The sequence below is a fragment of the Chenopodium album genome, chromosome 16 (assembly GCF_948465745.1).
Source record: "Chenopodium album chromosome 16, dcCheAlbu1.1, whole genome shotgun sequence".
Lineage (NCBI taxonomy): Eukaryota > Viridiplantae > Streptophyta > Magnoliopsida > Caryophyllales > Amaranthaceae > Chenopodium > Chenopodium album.
The window spans coordinates 1,539,819-1,557,533 of record NC_137849.1 but is presented as its reverse complement, the minus strand read 5'-3'; the positions used below and the strand labels follow the sequence as shown (position 1 = coordinate 1,557,533).

The window sequence follows — 17,715 nt, the reverse complement described above, 5'->3', positions numbered from 1 at the left end:
TAATTTAGCATTGATATGACTTTTAAGAGTAGAAAATAAAGTGTATATATATATATATATTAACAAAATGATTTTATTTTTAATTGAATTAAACATTATTGCAAAAGTAACAAAATTGGAAGAAAAAAAAAAAGATTAATAGTATTATCGAAGACTGAAATAATATATAGCAGTATTGTTTAATAATATTTACCTCTTTTTTTACAAAAATAATACTAAATAAAAGACTACTTATATGTAAAAATATATTAGTTGGGTTTATATGGAGAATTATTATTGTTAACAATTTTAATTGGAAGAAAGATATTTTAAATTATTATAAAATGATTTTCTTAAAGAATCTGCGTAAAAATAGAAAGTAAAATGGGCGGGAAAATTGTTAATGAGATTGTGACAAGTGTCATTTTAGGTTCGCTTTTAGTATAGGTTAATGATGAAAGAGGTCACAATCTAAATTACCAATAGTCTCCACAAGAACATACCCCATCCTGGAATTTATGGAATCTATTAGCATCCCTAACAATAAACACTTTCCCTAAAACCTTAGATAAACCTTGGATGAACTCATGGCAATCGCCACAAACCCTCAAATTTTTGAAAACCCTTATCACTTTTGTGTTTTCGTCCTTTCCACCACACAATAGTGCCAGTCCAATTGCCAGCTTCTCGCTGTGGAGTCTCAAATTTTCCACCTTAGATTCTTCTTCAACGTCATGCAATGCAAATCTTACTTCTTGAGAATAACCCAACTCTTGTTTCAATCTCCTCTCCAATTCTTTCAACAAATCGTAGATTTTATCAGTGAGTGGATGTGTATCATCTCCTCCATAGAAGAAATGGACCTTTCTGTCTATCTCAACCCAGCTCTGGCCTGCCTCTTTCCTTAACCCCTTCTTCCTCACTGTTTCTCTCAGCTTCTGACACTCCTTCCAGTAGCCAGCATTAGCATAAAGGTTTGACATCAAAACATAATTGACTGGATTATCTCCGTCCAACTCCAAGATAATCTTTCCTATTTCTTTTCCGAGTTCCAAGTCCCCATGAACTTTACAAGCACTCAACAATGTCTGCCACACACCTATATTTGGTTTCATTGGCATACTCCTTATGAGATTTCTAGCTTCAGTAAGCCGCCCAGCTCGACCTAGGAGATCGACCATGCAAGAATAGTGCTCCACCTCTGCTTTGATCCAACGGTCATTACACAGCATAGAAAAGTATTCTTCACATTCTTTCACCAGCCCTGAATGGCTACAAGCTGATAGGACAGCCAAGTAAGTTATCCTATCAGGTCTTACATTTTCTGAGAGCATTTTATTGAAAAGAATAACTGCTTCTTTCCCAAGGCCATATTTCCCATAGCCAGTGATCATAACTGTATACGAAACTCTATTTTTCACAGGCATTTCACTGAAAAATCTCTCTGCTTCTTCCATCAAACCGCATTTGTGGTACAAGTCAGCAATTGAGTTGCCAACTTCTGGCTCTAAACCAAAAGGGACCTTAATAGTAAAAGCATGAAGCTGCTTTCCTTGCTCCACGAAAGCAAAATCAGCAAAGACCCCAATTAAACCTGACATAGTATATGAATCTATCTGTATGTTGTTCTCTCTAAGTTGTCTGAACACGTCCATAGCCTCAGAAAAATAGCCCTCTTGTGCATAACCCAACACCAGAGAAGCCCAGGACACAACGCTTCTATCTTCAATGAGATCAAATAGCTTCCGGGCTTCAACCAAGCATCCACACCTTACATACAAGTCAATAAGTGCACCTACAAGAGCTGTCTGGGCGAAAATAGGAAATCCTCTTGTGATCAAGGCAGCATGGATTTGAGTACCACCAAAAATCACCCCAATAACACTACAAGCTTTGAGGACAGACGTAAAAGTGAACTCGTCAGGAATTATGCCCTCTTTCTGCATCTTCTGAAACAATTTGACAGAACTCTTGCCGTCTCCTTGAGAACTGTACCCTGCTATAATAGTATTCCAGGCAATGAGACTCTTCACACCCATTTCATCAAAAGCTTGAACTGCATCACTAATTCTTCCACACTTTGCATACATATCAACAACTGAATTACCCACAACAGGAAACCATTGATACCCAGCTTTCGCGCAAAACCCATGAACTTGCATCCCTTTCTCAGGGATACCCAAACGACCACATGCCTTAAAACAGGCAGAGAAAGTGTATTCATTTGGTCTAACATCAGAAAAAGTCATCTCATATAAAAGGGACAATGCACCTTCAGCATCATCACCCTGATGTAAACTCCCACATATAAGAGCTGTCCAAGAAACAACATTTCTTTGAAGCATTTTATCAAACACCTTACATGCATTGTCGACACTACGGCATTTACAGTACATATCTACAAGATCATTGCTTATTATCATATCCGACCAAAAACCCATTTTCACTACAGCTGTATGTGCCTTCTTCCCTTGTTTTAGGCACAAATTCTTTGAACATTCCCTCAAAAACTTTGAAATTCTCAACTGTTCCCTCCTCAGTAAGCTTAGAGATTGGTTCATTGAAGATTATTTTATCATGTGACTAGAAACTTTGATTCAATTTGGTATCAAAATAAATACAATTTTTAGATAAACCGATGAAATTCATCATACCCAGTGAATAAAGAGAGGAAGATACAATTTAATACCAAATGATTTGATTTAGCAGAAATTTGTTAAAGCTGTATCTTTTACAGAACCACTCAGAAAAAAAACCAAAGTCTTTTTTTTAAGCCCTTCAAAGTAAAACATTTCAACAATTCAATTCCCAGTTGATCAAAAGTGTAGTATACTTTTTGGTCTTTTTCGTTTAAAATGATGGGATGAATTAGAGTTTAGAGGAAGGTTTGGCTTGACCTTAATTAATTAGTTTTTTTTTTAATATACAACTCCGTACGTAACTATTATGTATTCATGTATTCATATTACAATTGTGTGTATTGTGTAGTCCGGACATTGTACTGACTTGTTACTTTAATTACTCCTTGTGATTATATGTAATTGATATTTATGGTATTTTTTTTTAATTTCTGTTTTTTAATTACACTTTGTGTTTTGCAATTATATACATGTATTTTCATGGATATAACATGATTGATAATTGGGTTAGATGGTATGGCTCATTTAGCTTCACTAACACTGGACAACACCAAAATCAACTTCATAACCTTAAAAGAAAAATCAAATTATTCAAGAATTTCTGTTATGGAGCATTGGAGCACACAACATGAACCCATTTGTGAAATGGAGTGAAAATTTTTACAAAAATTACATAAAATAGTAGAAAAAGCTTATATCTTGAGTCAAATTCTTGCCAATCGTAAATAATATTCCAAAGAGGGTGAAGATAAGAAAGAGGGTGAGTACACGTCAATATATGAATTTTTAAAAATAAGTTTTAAAACCGATATAAATAGAAAATTAATTTATAATTAAGCAATATTTAGAAAAATTACTCGTTGATTTAAAACAAAGAGGGTGAGTACACGTCAATATATGAATTTTTTTTTTTTTTTTTTTTTTTGGTTGGTGCACACGTCAGTATATGGTATGAATAATATGATAATATCTATGGGCTTCCCTCCACCAATATAAGTGATGTTGCCACATTGGTGATTGGTCGGTTTAAAACGCAAAGTTTGAACTTTTGCACCATACTAACCTCACCATGTCTCTATAATCAACTGAAATTCTCCCTTCCTTTTTAACGCTAACTCCCAATCAAATATTCCATTCAGCCCACAGTTTCCCCCCCAAATAAATAAACTCATAAATACCATCATGAATCATGCATAAATGTAGGCATATTCACATTTCATACTTACTATTTTATAAGAATATTTCAATCCTACGCATCTATTTATTCAAGAATTACTTCCCAAAATCCCAAATCAGCTTGAATTTTTTGTAAAATAGCCCAAAAAAAAAAAAAAAAAAAAAATGCAGTCACTTCAGCAGAAGGCTTCCGAGTACAGTGGAATTAATACTGATGAAGCTTTTGGAATTGATGACACCAATCTTTTTGAAAAATTGGGCCTTCAAACTTTCATTGATCTTTCTACCAATTTCTATACCAGGTTCTAATTCTTATTTTAGTTCATATTTGAGTTGGGTTTTTGATTAATAATGTGCTCTTGTTGATTAATTTCTCAAAAAATTTGCAACTTTATTGAATTGGGTTTTAAATTAGCAACTTATTTGGTATTTTGAGGGAAATTTGCAACTTTTTACATGTGTGGTTTTTGATTGTTTATGTGTTCTTGCTCGAAAATTTGCAACTTATTGAATTGGGAAAATTTGGTTAATGATGATAGGGTTTATGATGATGAGGAAGAATGGTTTAGATCGATATTTGCAAATTCGAAGAAAGAGGATGCAATTCAGAATCAATATGAGTTCTTTGTTCAGAGAATGGGTGGCCCACCTCTGTTTTCTCAGAGAAGAGGTACTGATTTGCCTTCCTATTACTTGCTGTGTTCTAATTTAGTATTCATGTGTTCATTTTAGTCTATTTTGGTGTAAAGTTTTGGTCTTCTTTTAATGATTTTGTTTGAATTTCTTGAGTAACATACAAAGTGCACAAAAATTAGCCTTGTAAAACTATTATCTTTGCTTTGATTTCATGCTCGGATTGAGATTTCGTATCCGACGTATTAGTTTTAGTTGTGTGTTGAGCTTGTTCTGCAATTTGTATGGGGCTATTAGAGGAAAGAGAGAAAAAGGAAACTAGAAAAGGTGTTAGACATTTTGATTGTATTAGCAATTTGTCATTTGGTTGAACACGGGAAGTTACATTTCTTGGAAAGATTCCAAGGAATTTCGTTTCATGTTTGGCTCGATAAAGAAAGCAAGTAATTTCACTCCAATTAGCTAGGGGGATTAAGCCACTTTCTTTGTGGTGTTAGAAGTAGAACTACAGAATTCTTCCTTGGAAGAAGTTGCACTTTCTATGCTTTTGTTTAGTAAACAAATTGTGCTTTTCATATCTATGAAACGATCGTTTTGTGTTGATTTAGTTGTCTGTATGATAGAGATGTTATTCTGTTTTCTGGTGGACAAGGTCAGGAGGCTGAGCGTCTTTATTTTTTTGTTGAGAAAACTATCAAACACTTGTTTTGACTGTTTGAAGGTGAAGCACTTGCACTTGCACTTGCTGAGCTTTAGAAATTAAATTATAGCTTCAAAGAGTGATAGGATGTTTCTCAAAAGATACATTGATAGAAATTATAAATAGAAACTACATTTCTAATAACTAAATTACTATATAATCTCTCTGTCCTTAATGTTCTTGTTTTTACTTTTTTGTGATACAATCATGTCCGAACAAGAAGAGCTTTTTAGAGAATAAGTTGAAAAAATTATTGGTCAGAGTAAGTAAGTAACCTCGGAGTGTGAAATTGTGATACTCTTCTGCAAGAGTCACTTTCTTTTTAAGTGCATGGTTAATAGAATCGGTAGTACATCTGTGATGTTTGTTTTGTTATTCTTCTTTCGTTGAAAATGCTCAACAATCCATTTCCCTTTCCATTTGAGCCTTGTGATCTACATCTCCCAACGGGTTGTTAACTTGTCAAAGTGATCATCACCAGTATTAGAGCAGATGGTTGATAATTGATTTTTTTTTTCTTTTTCTTTTTTGGAAGACTATTTAATGGCTACAATAAAAATGTAGCCATTGTAATTGTTTTCAATCTCAACCGTTAAAATTTTAAGGATAAATCCTAGTCATTTATTTATTTGACTGATGAAATATTTGACTGAATAATAAAACTGATTTATTTATAAAACTACTTGTTTTTATAAAAAAAAATTTTAAAAAATCCTCTTTTTGTCGCCAAATCAAGTAGTTTCGCTTCCTCTACCAAGCAAATCTCTCAATCTCCATTAATGGTACAGCTGCATACTACCATTGTTAAATTTGTATAATCATCAAAAATCAAAATATTAGATATTCTATCCTTAACTCCGTATCATCTTTTTCACAAAAATAAATATAACCCAACACTATTGTCATACGAAATACATCCTACGGAAATCGAGTTTTGGTATCAAACAAATCTATGAAAGAAAGGATTTGAAAACAAACTTTAAGATCGACTTTTTTAAAAGTGATATCCATTATCATCATTAATTTAATTTCAAATAAAACTATTTATTTTTTATTGTGTACAAATATATCATTTTAATAATTTTGTAGTCAAATTTTATGAATGGTCAAGATTTAATACCAAATTTTAAAGGTACAGATTGAAAGATTACAATGGCTACAATTTTATTGTGGCCATTGCAAAACTGTCCTTTTTTTGAAGACTGATAATTGAAGTAATTAACAAAGAGCAAATAGCACAATCAAGAAATAAGATAGTAAATGAGACAGGAATTTGGAAGGTGGGAAAATCCTTCAAGCAAATTACTGAAAACTAAAAACCCACCCAAAGCAAGGAAAATTGTTGTATTGATTTCAAATAGTGTCTATAAGAGTAATCTCTCACTAATTTCCACTCTAAAGCACAAGGGTTACGAAACAAAAACCCTAGCTCTCAATGTGCTTCTCTCAATTTGTATCCCTGACATATCGGATCAGAGTATCAGGTCAGCACGAAGTGCTAGCCTAGATAAAACAGAAGCTATTGATGGTTCTGGACACTAGCAGGCTAGCAGTACAGAGAGCTCATAGTAAATGGCTATAGCCTTTTCATTTCTTATCAGAATCAGGCTTATGACCAATCATTGTAAAGCTCTTGAAACAAGCTTTCACCTCCAATTGAACCATCTCAAAGTTCAAAGTAGTTTGAGAGACAGGCCCAGTTGAAGTTGACCCATTCACTTCTTCGCTTATCACAAGCAATTCATCCCTTAGCTTCTCTGTCAAACCCCAATTGATTCTCGAGTCATATTCCAACAACCAGATTATATTATTAATATGAAGGAACTGTGAAATCTTAGCTAGTGGATGTTGTATAATTACACATTTGCTGTACTTTGTCTAAAAAGTGTTAGATTGGTTGAAAGTGTTGTGCAGGCATAGATTGTTTGACAGTTGCCACCAGACATTAGTCGTCAAAGTCCCTTGTGAAATTCTGGGACGCAATCGAAACATTTAGCTTAAAATATTCTTGGTTCCATCAACTTGTACTTCTTATTAGACATTGCCCTTTTCTACGAGTGGAACTCTGTCAGCTTAAAAAAATTCCGATCACTAATGACTGTTTTCGAGTGCAACATAAATGCACAACTTTTTTAAGGACAAATCGGCATACATTCTCAATTGTTTGCATTGTCACCATACAGGGTCACTTCTGTGTTGTTGTTCGCTGATGTTTGGGACTCTCCTTGTGTTCTCATATTCTGGTTTAGGAACCAAAATGTGTTCTCATCTTCTGAGATTCTTGTATGGAATCATGGTCATCTACTTATTAGTTTGTTTTTTGTGTATAATTGAAGTCTGCCGGTATTCTGAATTTATTAAAACTAAAGACCTTTGGTTTCAGGTCATCCAGCTCTGATTGCACGTCACAGGCCATTTTCAGTGACTCACCAAGCCGCTGAAAGGTGGCTGCATCATATGCAACAAGCCCTGGATACTACTCCGGAAATTGATTCTGATTCAAAAACTAAGATGATGAACTTCTTCAGGTAACATATAATTTCCTGGATGTCAAACACATTTTTTTTTTTTTATTATTATTTTTTTTCTTATCAATTTCTGGTGACTTGCGTATTTTCCAGGCACACAGCTTTTTTTCTCGTTGCAGGAGATGAGTTGAAATCTCGAAACCAGCCAGTTGCATGCAAGCATGCAGCTAATAAACCAACTGAAGAATGACATCATGAAGAAATTATTCGCTCGATTAACATTTTATGTGAACATTATTCATTACGATAGTTATTTGAGCTGCTTATTGATCAAAAGGGGGCAAAAGCCTTGTAGTAATAGGAATTAGTAAAGCATGGAATTTTCAACATTATACTCTCATTTGTCTTAAAACAGCTGAAATTCACACAAAATCTAAAGATGATGTGGTGATTGGTCTTCCTATGAGAAATTGTAATAAATTTTTACTACAGTAGAAATTTATCATATCTAATTCCTAATATCCAGAATTTACTATCTAGGAGAGACTACATTCTATGCATTTCCAGCTGATGATATAATTGGTGTAGTACATTTTAGCCATCTAGGACAAGACGAAGAGTATGGTAATGCTCGCAATCTAGCATCACCCAATATAATCTCTGGCTCATGGAGTGATGGAGTTACTCCTATCGGTAATTGCCTAATTGGTTTTAGGATGTAATCGTCTGTCCATGTTAGATTTGTATGTGATGTTAGTATACATTATCTTTTTACATGGGCTTGGTTTAGTTAATAGTATCATGCTAGATTAGTGCCCGTGCGATGCACAATAGTAATAATCATTTTTCTCATAATTAATTTGTTATATAATATAAAAATGAAGCAATTCATGTAGAATAAACAAATGCAATGCATATAAAAAAAATGAAATAATAAGACAAAAATTATTAATACTCAAGTTGAGAAAAAAAATATACGGAGTATTATTTTTGATTAGTTGTGTTGAAACTTGAAAGTATCTAAAAATAGTATACATCATATTACAGAAGCATGTTATTCCCAATAAAAACTGTACAATGTAGATGTCTTATATATGACTTTTTATTGATGAATTAATTTTGTTTAAAAAAAATGGTAATTAATACTTTTTTTTTTTTTTTTTTTTTTTTTTTCATTGAACCCCATTACTGTACAACTATACAACTATATAATGGTAATTTAAATGTTAATATTGTATTTTTGGCTCCGTTATTTTTATAAACTACACCATATGTTATAACCTTCTAAATTATACAGTAGTTTATTCTCCTTTAATAAAAGGGTCTCAAAATTTTGTGTAACTATTTTACATAAATAAATCACGAAATAAAAGGAATACAATTGTTATAAAGATAATATATAAGATTAGAAATAATATATTTTTTATAGTTGTATTATACAAATATTCCAAAAATTAATTCATTCATTAATAAAAACAGCACTAGGAATAAAAGATTTTTGCCAAAATGGGAGGGGGAGTTTTGGAGGAAAAAAACAACACCAAGAAGCGACACGTGTTAATGTGTCATTCTTAGTGTTTGCTTTAATATTATGTTATTGATTGATGATGTAGAGGGATGCCCAATTAATCTTCTTGATAAACAATTTTTATTTATCAAGGGTTAAATATGTAATCTCAACTAGATATTGAAGGTTATATATGTAATTCATGGTGAAGCTGAGTTTCAACTTAGTTAAGTGGCATCCACGAATAAAGGAACTGTCGTCTTAACGTCGTTACTCGTTAGTAACAATCTCTTTCTTCCTCCATTACCAACTTCCCTCAAATCCTAATCCTTTCTCTTTATTGTCTTACTCTTTGAGTACTCTGAAATAATAAATGGAAAGATAATGTCCTTTATTATGAAATCATATAATCATATATCACTAATGTGGATTTTTCTAATTAATATATAATTTTTTTTTGAACTTAATTTTTACATAACTTCTTTATAACTGAGGAAAATCTACATTAAATTTTTTTTTTTTTTTTTCCCTATAAGGAGTAGAATCAAATATTGCCGTATATGCTATTCAAAAAAAATAAAATAAAATAAAAAAATAAAAAAATTGCCGTATATAAACACAATTAATAAAAGTAAAAAAAACTTCCAAGGGGTTGCAATGGTTGAAAACTTGAAACCAATAAAGGTAATATTATAAGAATGTATACAAAATATATGATATAGATTTCATAAGAAATTTATGGCAAATAAAATGTATGAATCAAAATCTTAATTTTTGGTATATACTAATTGTACGTACTGTTAGGGCCGCGGCTTTGATATTATCCGCTTTGGGCCGACCGAGCCCGCACGGATTTATTTTGAGCACAATTCAAAAAGCCTCATACTAGTGTAGTGAACACCTCATTATTCTCCTCCTCCTTATTTCTTTCATGCATGTGGGGCTTGGGATGCATATTCCCAACACGTACATGCTTCGTATTAAAGGAAACCTACCATTATGCATGCAGGTAAAATCATTATAAGTTCTAATTCAAACCTTTTAATGTATGAAATTAACATAGAACATCAATATGGATAGTGAAAGGCTAAAAGAATGGAAAATAGGTGGAGTTATAATGGTGGTTCTTGCTTTAGTATTCGCGTATTGTTATCGTATTAGGAAGAAAGAGGAAGAAAAAAAAAGATTTGGAGCAGCCGCAATCACCACAACCACCATCGACAACCACCACTGAATCATCAACAAGTACAACATCGATCGATTCACCGCCAATGCAACTATCAGCTACTTGCTATTATAAGTCGCCATTACCACCGGAAATCGAGAACGGATCAACAATTTTTGGCTATCCAATCTTCCGTTGGCCTAATTCGCCAAATCCTTGAGCTTCACTTAGAATATATATAAGATCCTCATTATTTAACCAACAATTTAGGTTTGATAATGTTATTTTCTTATAAGAGTCTACGTAAAAATAATGTGAAGCTATTCATTTCACATTATAAATGTTATTGGTTTCTTTTGTTTAGTACGTAGTGCTTTCTATAAAATAGAACTAGCCCTATATTGATGCACGCAATGTGTGCGAGGAGGTATTTTTTATGTTACCGCTTTGTTGTTTTTCAACATATTGCATTTACTTTTTTTTCTTTTTTTTTGGACGAATGTATATACTTGTTTTTAAAGTTTTAAGCCCTCTTAATTATTTGTAGTCTAATTTTTTGAAGTCTTGTTATGTATAATACAAGTATAATGTAATTTCTTGATTGCATAGAGGTTAATATTCCTTTACATGCATAAGTAATATTAGAAGTATTATTTGATTTGACTTGTAAAAAAAAAAAAAAAAAAAAAAAAAAAAAAAATTAAGTTTATGAGTTTCCCTTTAAGACATTGTTTTATTTTTGGAGGATTCTAAATCACGTTAAATTTAGGAAACGATTATAATTATATAGATTTTTTTTTTATTTACAATTTTAGCTTTTATGGGGCAATTTGGGTAAAAAGGTAAAATAATAATAATTTAATTTTAATTACCCTTAATTGATCTAATAAAAAGTCTTTAATCGATTTCAAAATGTGATCTTCAATCAATTGAGCTCATAAAATAATGTCATGATCTACTCCATTACCTTTTATATAAATAAAGTAAAATAAAATTATTTCATAAATTCCTCAATTACCAGTGATTTCATCAAATTAATCAATCCTCCAATCAATTAATTTACAAGAGATAAGAACCTTTTTTGCCAACTTTTATATATAATGACCTTTTCCACAAAATCGACTATTTTTTTTTTTTTTTTTGACAATCAGTAATCAAGGAATATATTAAAAAAGGTCCTTGTCACCAAGGATAGCAGGCCATACATCTGGAGTACATTCCTCCATCAGCACACGTAGCTCATTGTGATCCAAAGAGGATTTAGCAATGAGATGAGCTGCTTTATTACAGTTTCTAGGACAGAAATCAAAGCTACAAAAATAAAAAATGCTAGCTGTATTTTGTGATAAATTTCAGTATTAAATATATTGGTACCTGTATGTTTTGGTCATTATACATTTATGCGTTCTCAATGAAAAAGTAAATAAGTTTATTTAATTTCTTTTATCTGCGTAAAAGGTGCAATAGTTTAAATTAAACTTTTGAGTAAGCTTGTAAGTAGGAATTGATTAAGTTCAAGTACGAATTGTCATGATAACAAGCGTGGGTTCATGATCATAGAGAAATTATGGCCATAGAATTAATTAATCAACCACTCTTAATTAATCAGTTCTTTAACAAAAGATGAGAATGAGCGTGGTTTATGATTGTGCATTTGTGCAACTACCTCTAGCTTAATTAGCATAAAAACTAAGATTAGTATATTGGTTAAATTAGATAGAAACTTAACTTCTTAAATCACTAGTACAACCATCTGTGCTGCTTTGTTAGTCATTACTCCATCTCCAATATCTTGTTAATCATTACAAAGTACAGAAAGTACCCGCAGTAAATTTTTTTATGATTATATAAGGCAGTTCTATTATGGTAAACACAACTACTTAATTTAAAAGTTAATGTTTATTTCCATGATCAACTGTATAATATATTATGTAACTCGTAATAGTTATAAGTACATAGGTTAAGTCCTGTCCAATGTGTGGCATAGTTGTTAAAATTCCGATCCTGATCTTACAATTCTACGATCCAAAATTGCGTAATCGATCCGGATCTTTGGTAGGATCTTAAAGTTTGTAGGATCTTACGATCTTACTCGATCTAATATTAATTATGAGTGGTAGGATCTTAACACGATCCTACAATTTTATTAGTTATTACAATCCTACGATCCGATCCAACATTTCACTATAATATGAAACTTTAATTTATTTTAACATATTTTATTATTACTCATTAGGTTATATGCACCTAAAGTTAATGTACTCAATAATTATCACTAATCAATTAGCGAATCCGAGACATTAATATTCTTTTATCAATTGGCAACTTGCAAATGTCATAGTTAAGGTCTCATTCTTGACAAATTTGCACATTATTTATCAATTTAAACTTGTGTTATTAATCTTCTAACTACCATACAACATAGTTGTTAGAATCCCGATCCGGATCTTACGATCCTACGATTCTACGATCCAAATTTGCGTGATCGATCCGAATCTTTGGTAGGATCTTAAAGTTTGTAGGATCTTATGATCCTTCTCCGATATTAATTATGAGTGGTAGGATCACAACACGATCCTACGATTTTATTACGATCCTACGATCCGATCCAACATTTCACTATAATATGAGACTTTAATTTATTTTGACATACTTTTTATTACTCATTAAGTTGTATGCACCTAAATTTAATGTATTCAATAATTATCGCTAATAAATTAGCGAATCCGAGACATTAATATGATTTTGTCAATTGACAACTTGCAATTGTCATAGTTAAGGTCTCATTCTTGACAAATTTGCACATAATTTATCAATTTAAACTTGTGTTATTAATCTTCTAACTACCATACAGACAAAGCTAAATGAAGATCGACCTTTCTTAAGCAAATCAATGTCATTTAGCATTGAAACCCCTTAGATCCTACGATCCGATTCTATCGATTTGATCCCATCCCCCCCCCCCCCTCTCATTGTCCCAAGGTAGAATCTCGATCCTAATAACAACCTTGCATACAGACAAAGCTAGATAAAGATCGACCTTTCATAAGCAAACCAATGTCTTTTAGCATTAAAACCCCTTAGGAGAAATGTTTTTATGTCAATTTATAGCATAATATATAATATTATTCGTTATTAAGTAGGATCTTATACGATCCTACGATCCGATTCTATCAATTCGATCCAACCCCCCTCATCGATCCAAGGTAGGATCCCGATCCCAACAACAATTTATCATTTTTTAATTAATTTTGTTTTTTAAAAAAAATTCTTTCAAAAAAAAAAAAAATTACGAATTTTATACCTATACTGATATATCAACGTTATTTTTTTTAAAAGAAATATGTCAACGTTATTGATCGATGCATTAAGTGATTAAAACTTTATCAAAAAAAATTTAAAATTGGGATTTAGGGGTAAATTTTAAAAACTACTTTAATTTGTAATCCGTAACAATTTTAGGTTAGTACCCATACTATTATTGATATGACTTGAATAAATATAAACATTTATTTTTAGTTGAAAATTTCTTAAAATAAACTTTATTGACAAAATAATACTCCGTAGTATAATAATAATATGTTCTTTTTTACAAAATGAAAGTAAAATTGAGGTCAATGGGGTTTGATTTTAAAAATTGAAAAAAGGTTATTACAAAAATATATATACATGTATTTTTAGTTGAAATAAACTATATTGCTCTATTAAGGTTTTGAGAGTCATTTTAAAGATCAAATTTGAGGCGTGGCAAAAAAAATTGCTAGAAATATCTCGCTTTTCATTTCCAGAAATGTCTCAATTTGCGTGACACGTGTCCAACAAGTCATCATTCTTAATGCCAAATTAGAGCTTGATACGTGGCACTAGCCGATGAAAATTAAATGCTCATAAAGGCCTTAAAAGCTCAAATTAAATCCCGATAAACCTTAGAAAGCGGCACGACCTTAGACACGTACTAGGTTAAAATCCCGTACAATGCACGATTGTTAAATATTTTTGACAATAATATTACAAAATATAAAGTATATAAAAGATATTCAGAAATATTTCATTTAAGTATATATGAAATATGATTTTCAAACTGGAAAGAAAATACATAGGGTATAAATAGTTTACATAATGAATATGAAAAAAAAAAAGAGAAGCGAAAAAAACGGGAAATTTTTTCACAAGGTAATGAAAAGTTTCATGGAAAGATTTAATTTGTTTTTAGTATAGGTTAATAGATATCATGTCTGTAGAGGACAGGCAATCATAACACACATTTTAGGTCATATAAGAAAGATCTTTATGGAATGGAGACAATATTCTATGATATTATAGGATTATAATAGTAATTAAAAGCTAAAAAATAATAATAATGAAAATAAATTAATTAGGATCACTCACAGGACCACAGCGGCTATGGCATGTGAAGACCTCTAATATTCTCAAAAAGCATCTTTATACTTTATTAAATTTGCAATAAAGAAACCATCATACTTTAAAGGGTAAACAATAATAATGTAATTAATTGAATCTTATACTTATGTTTTTGTCTTATGTATAAATTTGTACCTTGCTTTCATAGAACACAAAGGATCATGCGAAGCACTTAAATCACAAGCTCAAACTTTATGCACAGCAAAAGGAATTTGTCACATCAATAAATTCAGAAATTTTATACAAATTAAATAATGATATTACAGTATAATATTTCATGATCTAGATCCTATTGATATTATTATTATATCTTTATTGTCATTTGTACTGTTGTTCGTTCAACATTAATAAATTAACTTGCATAGAATTGGCAAACCTCGTATCACTGGTAATTAATTTATTCACCAAATGTACTTGATCATTATTGATACTTACCTAAGAATAAGGGTGCTTAACTATATTGATGATGCAAGTTTAATTAGAACTTAAGCAATACTTCATATGATAACTGTCTTGAGTGCTAATACCATATCTATATCTATACTTAGTATTTAAAAACTCTAACCATGATACACACATGTCTTCATCCTATGTTCACTTCTCCAATTCAATATTATGCCAAGTGTACACTATTCTAATCAAATGTGCCACATGTTCAATATTCTCTTTACAATTCATATATACATAATCATTTTCCTTTTTTTTTTTTGTAATTTTTTTTTTTTATTTTTATTTTGGTATGAGACACATAATCATCTTCTACCTTTATTACCTTTTTAATTTTAATAATAAATTTTTAAATACTAAGTATAGATTAGCAAAATTCAATAAAGCACATAATAGATAATATTACATAATATTAAAATAATTGAAATATCACATAATATTATTAAAAAAATATTGATCGGATAATTATAACAAAAATTGTAGGTATAATAAAAATATTACCTTCCACCTGTTCAATTTAGAGGACATAATCATTTTCCTTTTTTTTTTGTAATTTTTTTTTTATTTTTATTTTGGTATGAGGCACATAATCATCTTCTACCTTTATTACCTTTTTAATAATAAATTTTTAAATACTAAGTATAGATTAGCAAAATTCAATAAAGCACATATGTTAAATAAATTTACGTATAACCAATTTTTGCAATTTATATACTCCGTATTCGTTTATGTTATTTGGAGGAAAAATAGAAGGATCAAGTCTATTACGGATTTACTGTAATACACAAAAAGTTTATCACTGTAGGACGTGAGAGACACGTCACACCAAGCCAAACCCAGGATTCCCAAAATGGATCTACTCCTTTTGTTTTCCAATTTTTTTTTGACGTGATCTCCTCTCTCTCTGTCTTTTTTTTTTTTTTTCTTTTTTTCTTTTTTTCTTTCTCCTCTCTTCCTCTTCATAATCCCCTAGCTGCTCATCAATGTTCATCAGCAAATCTATACCCACAAGGCCACAACTCTTCCTCTTCATCTCCCCTCTTCAATTCCCACAAATTAAATTCCTTAAATCATGTTTTCGGTTACAAATTTCGCCCATAATTATAATTATTATAATTATAATAATGAAAATAATTTTAGGGTATTTATTCACTCATCTCTCAATGCAATATTAACTCTATATATAACATAGAACCTCCATCATTAAGTTCAAATGCAGATTCACATTCACATTTGGTGAGTGATTATAATAATTTTTATTTTTATTTTAATTTTTATTAATTAAATTAATTTTTCTTATTATCGTAGAATCTATATTGAAACCCCAATTAACAAAATTGGGAAATTGTTGTAGGCTTTTGTAGAGAGCTTGATGCAAATTGAAGGTGGTAGCTTGAGGTAAAGCTCTTTGGCCAATTATTCTAATATTTGGTATAAGCTTTAATATTTTTGGGAATTGAAGTTGTGTGTGAATTTTAATTAAATCAGTTTTGTTTGGGATTGTTCTCAACTTTACCTGTTTTTCTAAAATTCTGTTTCGTCTAAAGCTAAATTAAAATTCCCTTTCATCTTTTGTTCTCAAATTTATACAAAACTGTATCACCTCTCTTGAAAATTGATTAACTTGATATTAGCCTTCAGTTCCTATTCTTAAGATGAATGGTAACAAATCCATCAGGATCTTTTGAGCAGTAGTACGTTGTCGTTGTAGCAGTTATTTGGTTGATGTGGGAAAAGCCTGAAGTTGTACATGGGAAGTTAAATGTAATTATGTAAGAAGCACTTAAGGAATTTGCGAATTTCTCAGTTCCCACAAGATAAGTGGCTGACCTACCTCCCTTAATAGTCGATTGATTTCCTAAATTTTGAGCTTAATATGGACCCTTATTAATATGAAATATTTAACACTTATTAATCCATTTGTTTTTCTCTATTTAATTTGGTATAAGCTCTAATTTGTTTTCTCTCTTTTTCTGTTTTCCCACCTATTTGATTTTATGGACTCTGCTGTTCTTGATAGCATTATTAGCAGAATGCTTGATGTTAAGGGTAAACCTGGTGATAAGTTTAGTGTGAGTTTAATGTATATATATGTGAATGGTGAATGGTGATGTGTCATATGGTGATGTTAAATTAAGTTACGCCTATTATATAATATAACTCTTGAAAAACCAAATTACCATGTGTAAATGAGGACACATACTGAATGTATGCTAGGGTCTTTAGTCATGTGTCATGTGTCATGTGTCATGTGTCATATATGAGGGATAAAATCAATGCAGTCACATAAAAAACATATGCCAAAATTAATGCAAAACACACACCTGAGTGGCCAATATGATAATTGGCATACTTTAAACTATGATAAGTTAGGCACAGGATAATAGGATAACAAGTAGAAAAATGCAAACTTTATTAAGTGGCAAAGATAGGATTTCGGCAATTTGGTACAATGCTGCAGAAACTATGGCCCAATAATCTTTTATTTATTATTTTTTTGAATATTACACTATATGCATTAGCATAATTGTTAACCTATTACATCTTCAATTGAATCATATTGGGTTTTGCAAAAGAAA

At 30.9% G+C, this 17,715-nt stretch overlaps 1 protein-coding gene and 1 pseudogene across 1 annotated transcript; one reads left to right on the top strand and one right to left on the bottom strand.

Moving 5' to 3' along the window:
* Positions 1-439: 439 nt before the first annotated feature.
* Positions 440-2,540, bottom strand: LOC145584614 (putative pentatricopeptide repeat-containing protein At3g15130 pseudogene; annotated as a pseudogene).
* Positions 2,541-3,753: 1,213 nt separating this feature from the next.
* On the top strand, positions 3,754-8,325 carry LOC145584613 (group 2 truncated hemoglobin 3-2-like). Its single transcript, XM_081641425.1, has 4 exons — positions 3,754-4,096; positions 4,334-4,464; positions 7,511-7,655; positions 7,749-8,325. The coding sequence occupies exons 1-4, from the start codon at positions 3,960-3,962 to the stop codon at positions 7,843-7,845; spliced, it is 510 nt and encodes a 169-aa protein (XP_081497551.1). The 5' UTR covers positions 3,754-3,959; the 3' UTR covers positions 7,846-8,325.
* The last annotated feature ends 9,390 nt before the right edge of the window (positions 8,326-17,715 follow it).

Excerpts from the sequence above, each read along its gene's own strand:
- LOC145584613 (XM_081641425.1), top strand. The coding sequence starts at position 3,960 with ATGCAGTCACTTCAGCAGAAGGCTTCCGAGTACAGTGGAATTAATACT. Across the intron at positions 4,097-4,333 it reads TCTACCAATTTCTATACCAG|GGTTTATGATGATGAGGAAG; the intron begins GTTCTAATTCTT and ends TAATGATGATAG. Across the intron at positions 4,465-7,510 it reads TCTGTTTTCTCAGAGAAGAG|GTCATCCAGCTCTGATTGCA; the intron begins GTACTGATTTGC and ends CTTTGGTTTCAG.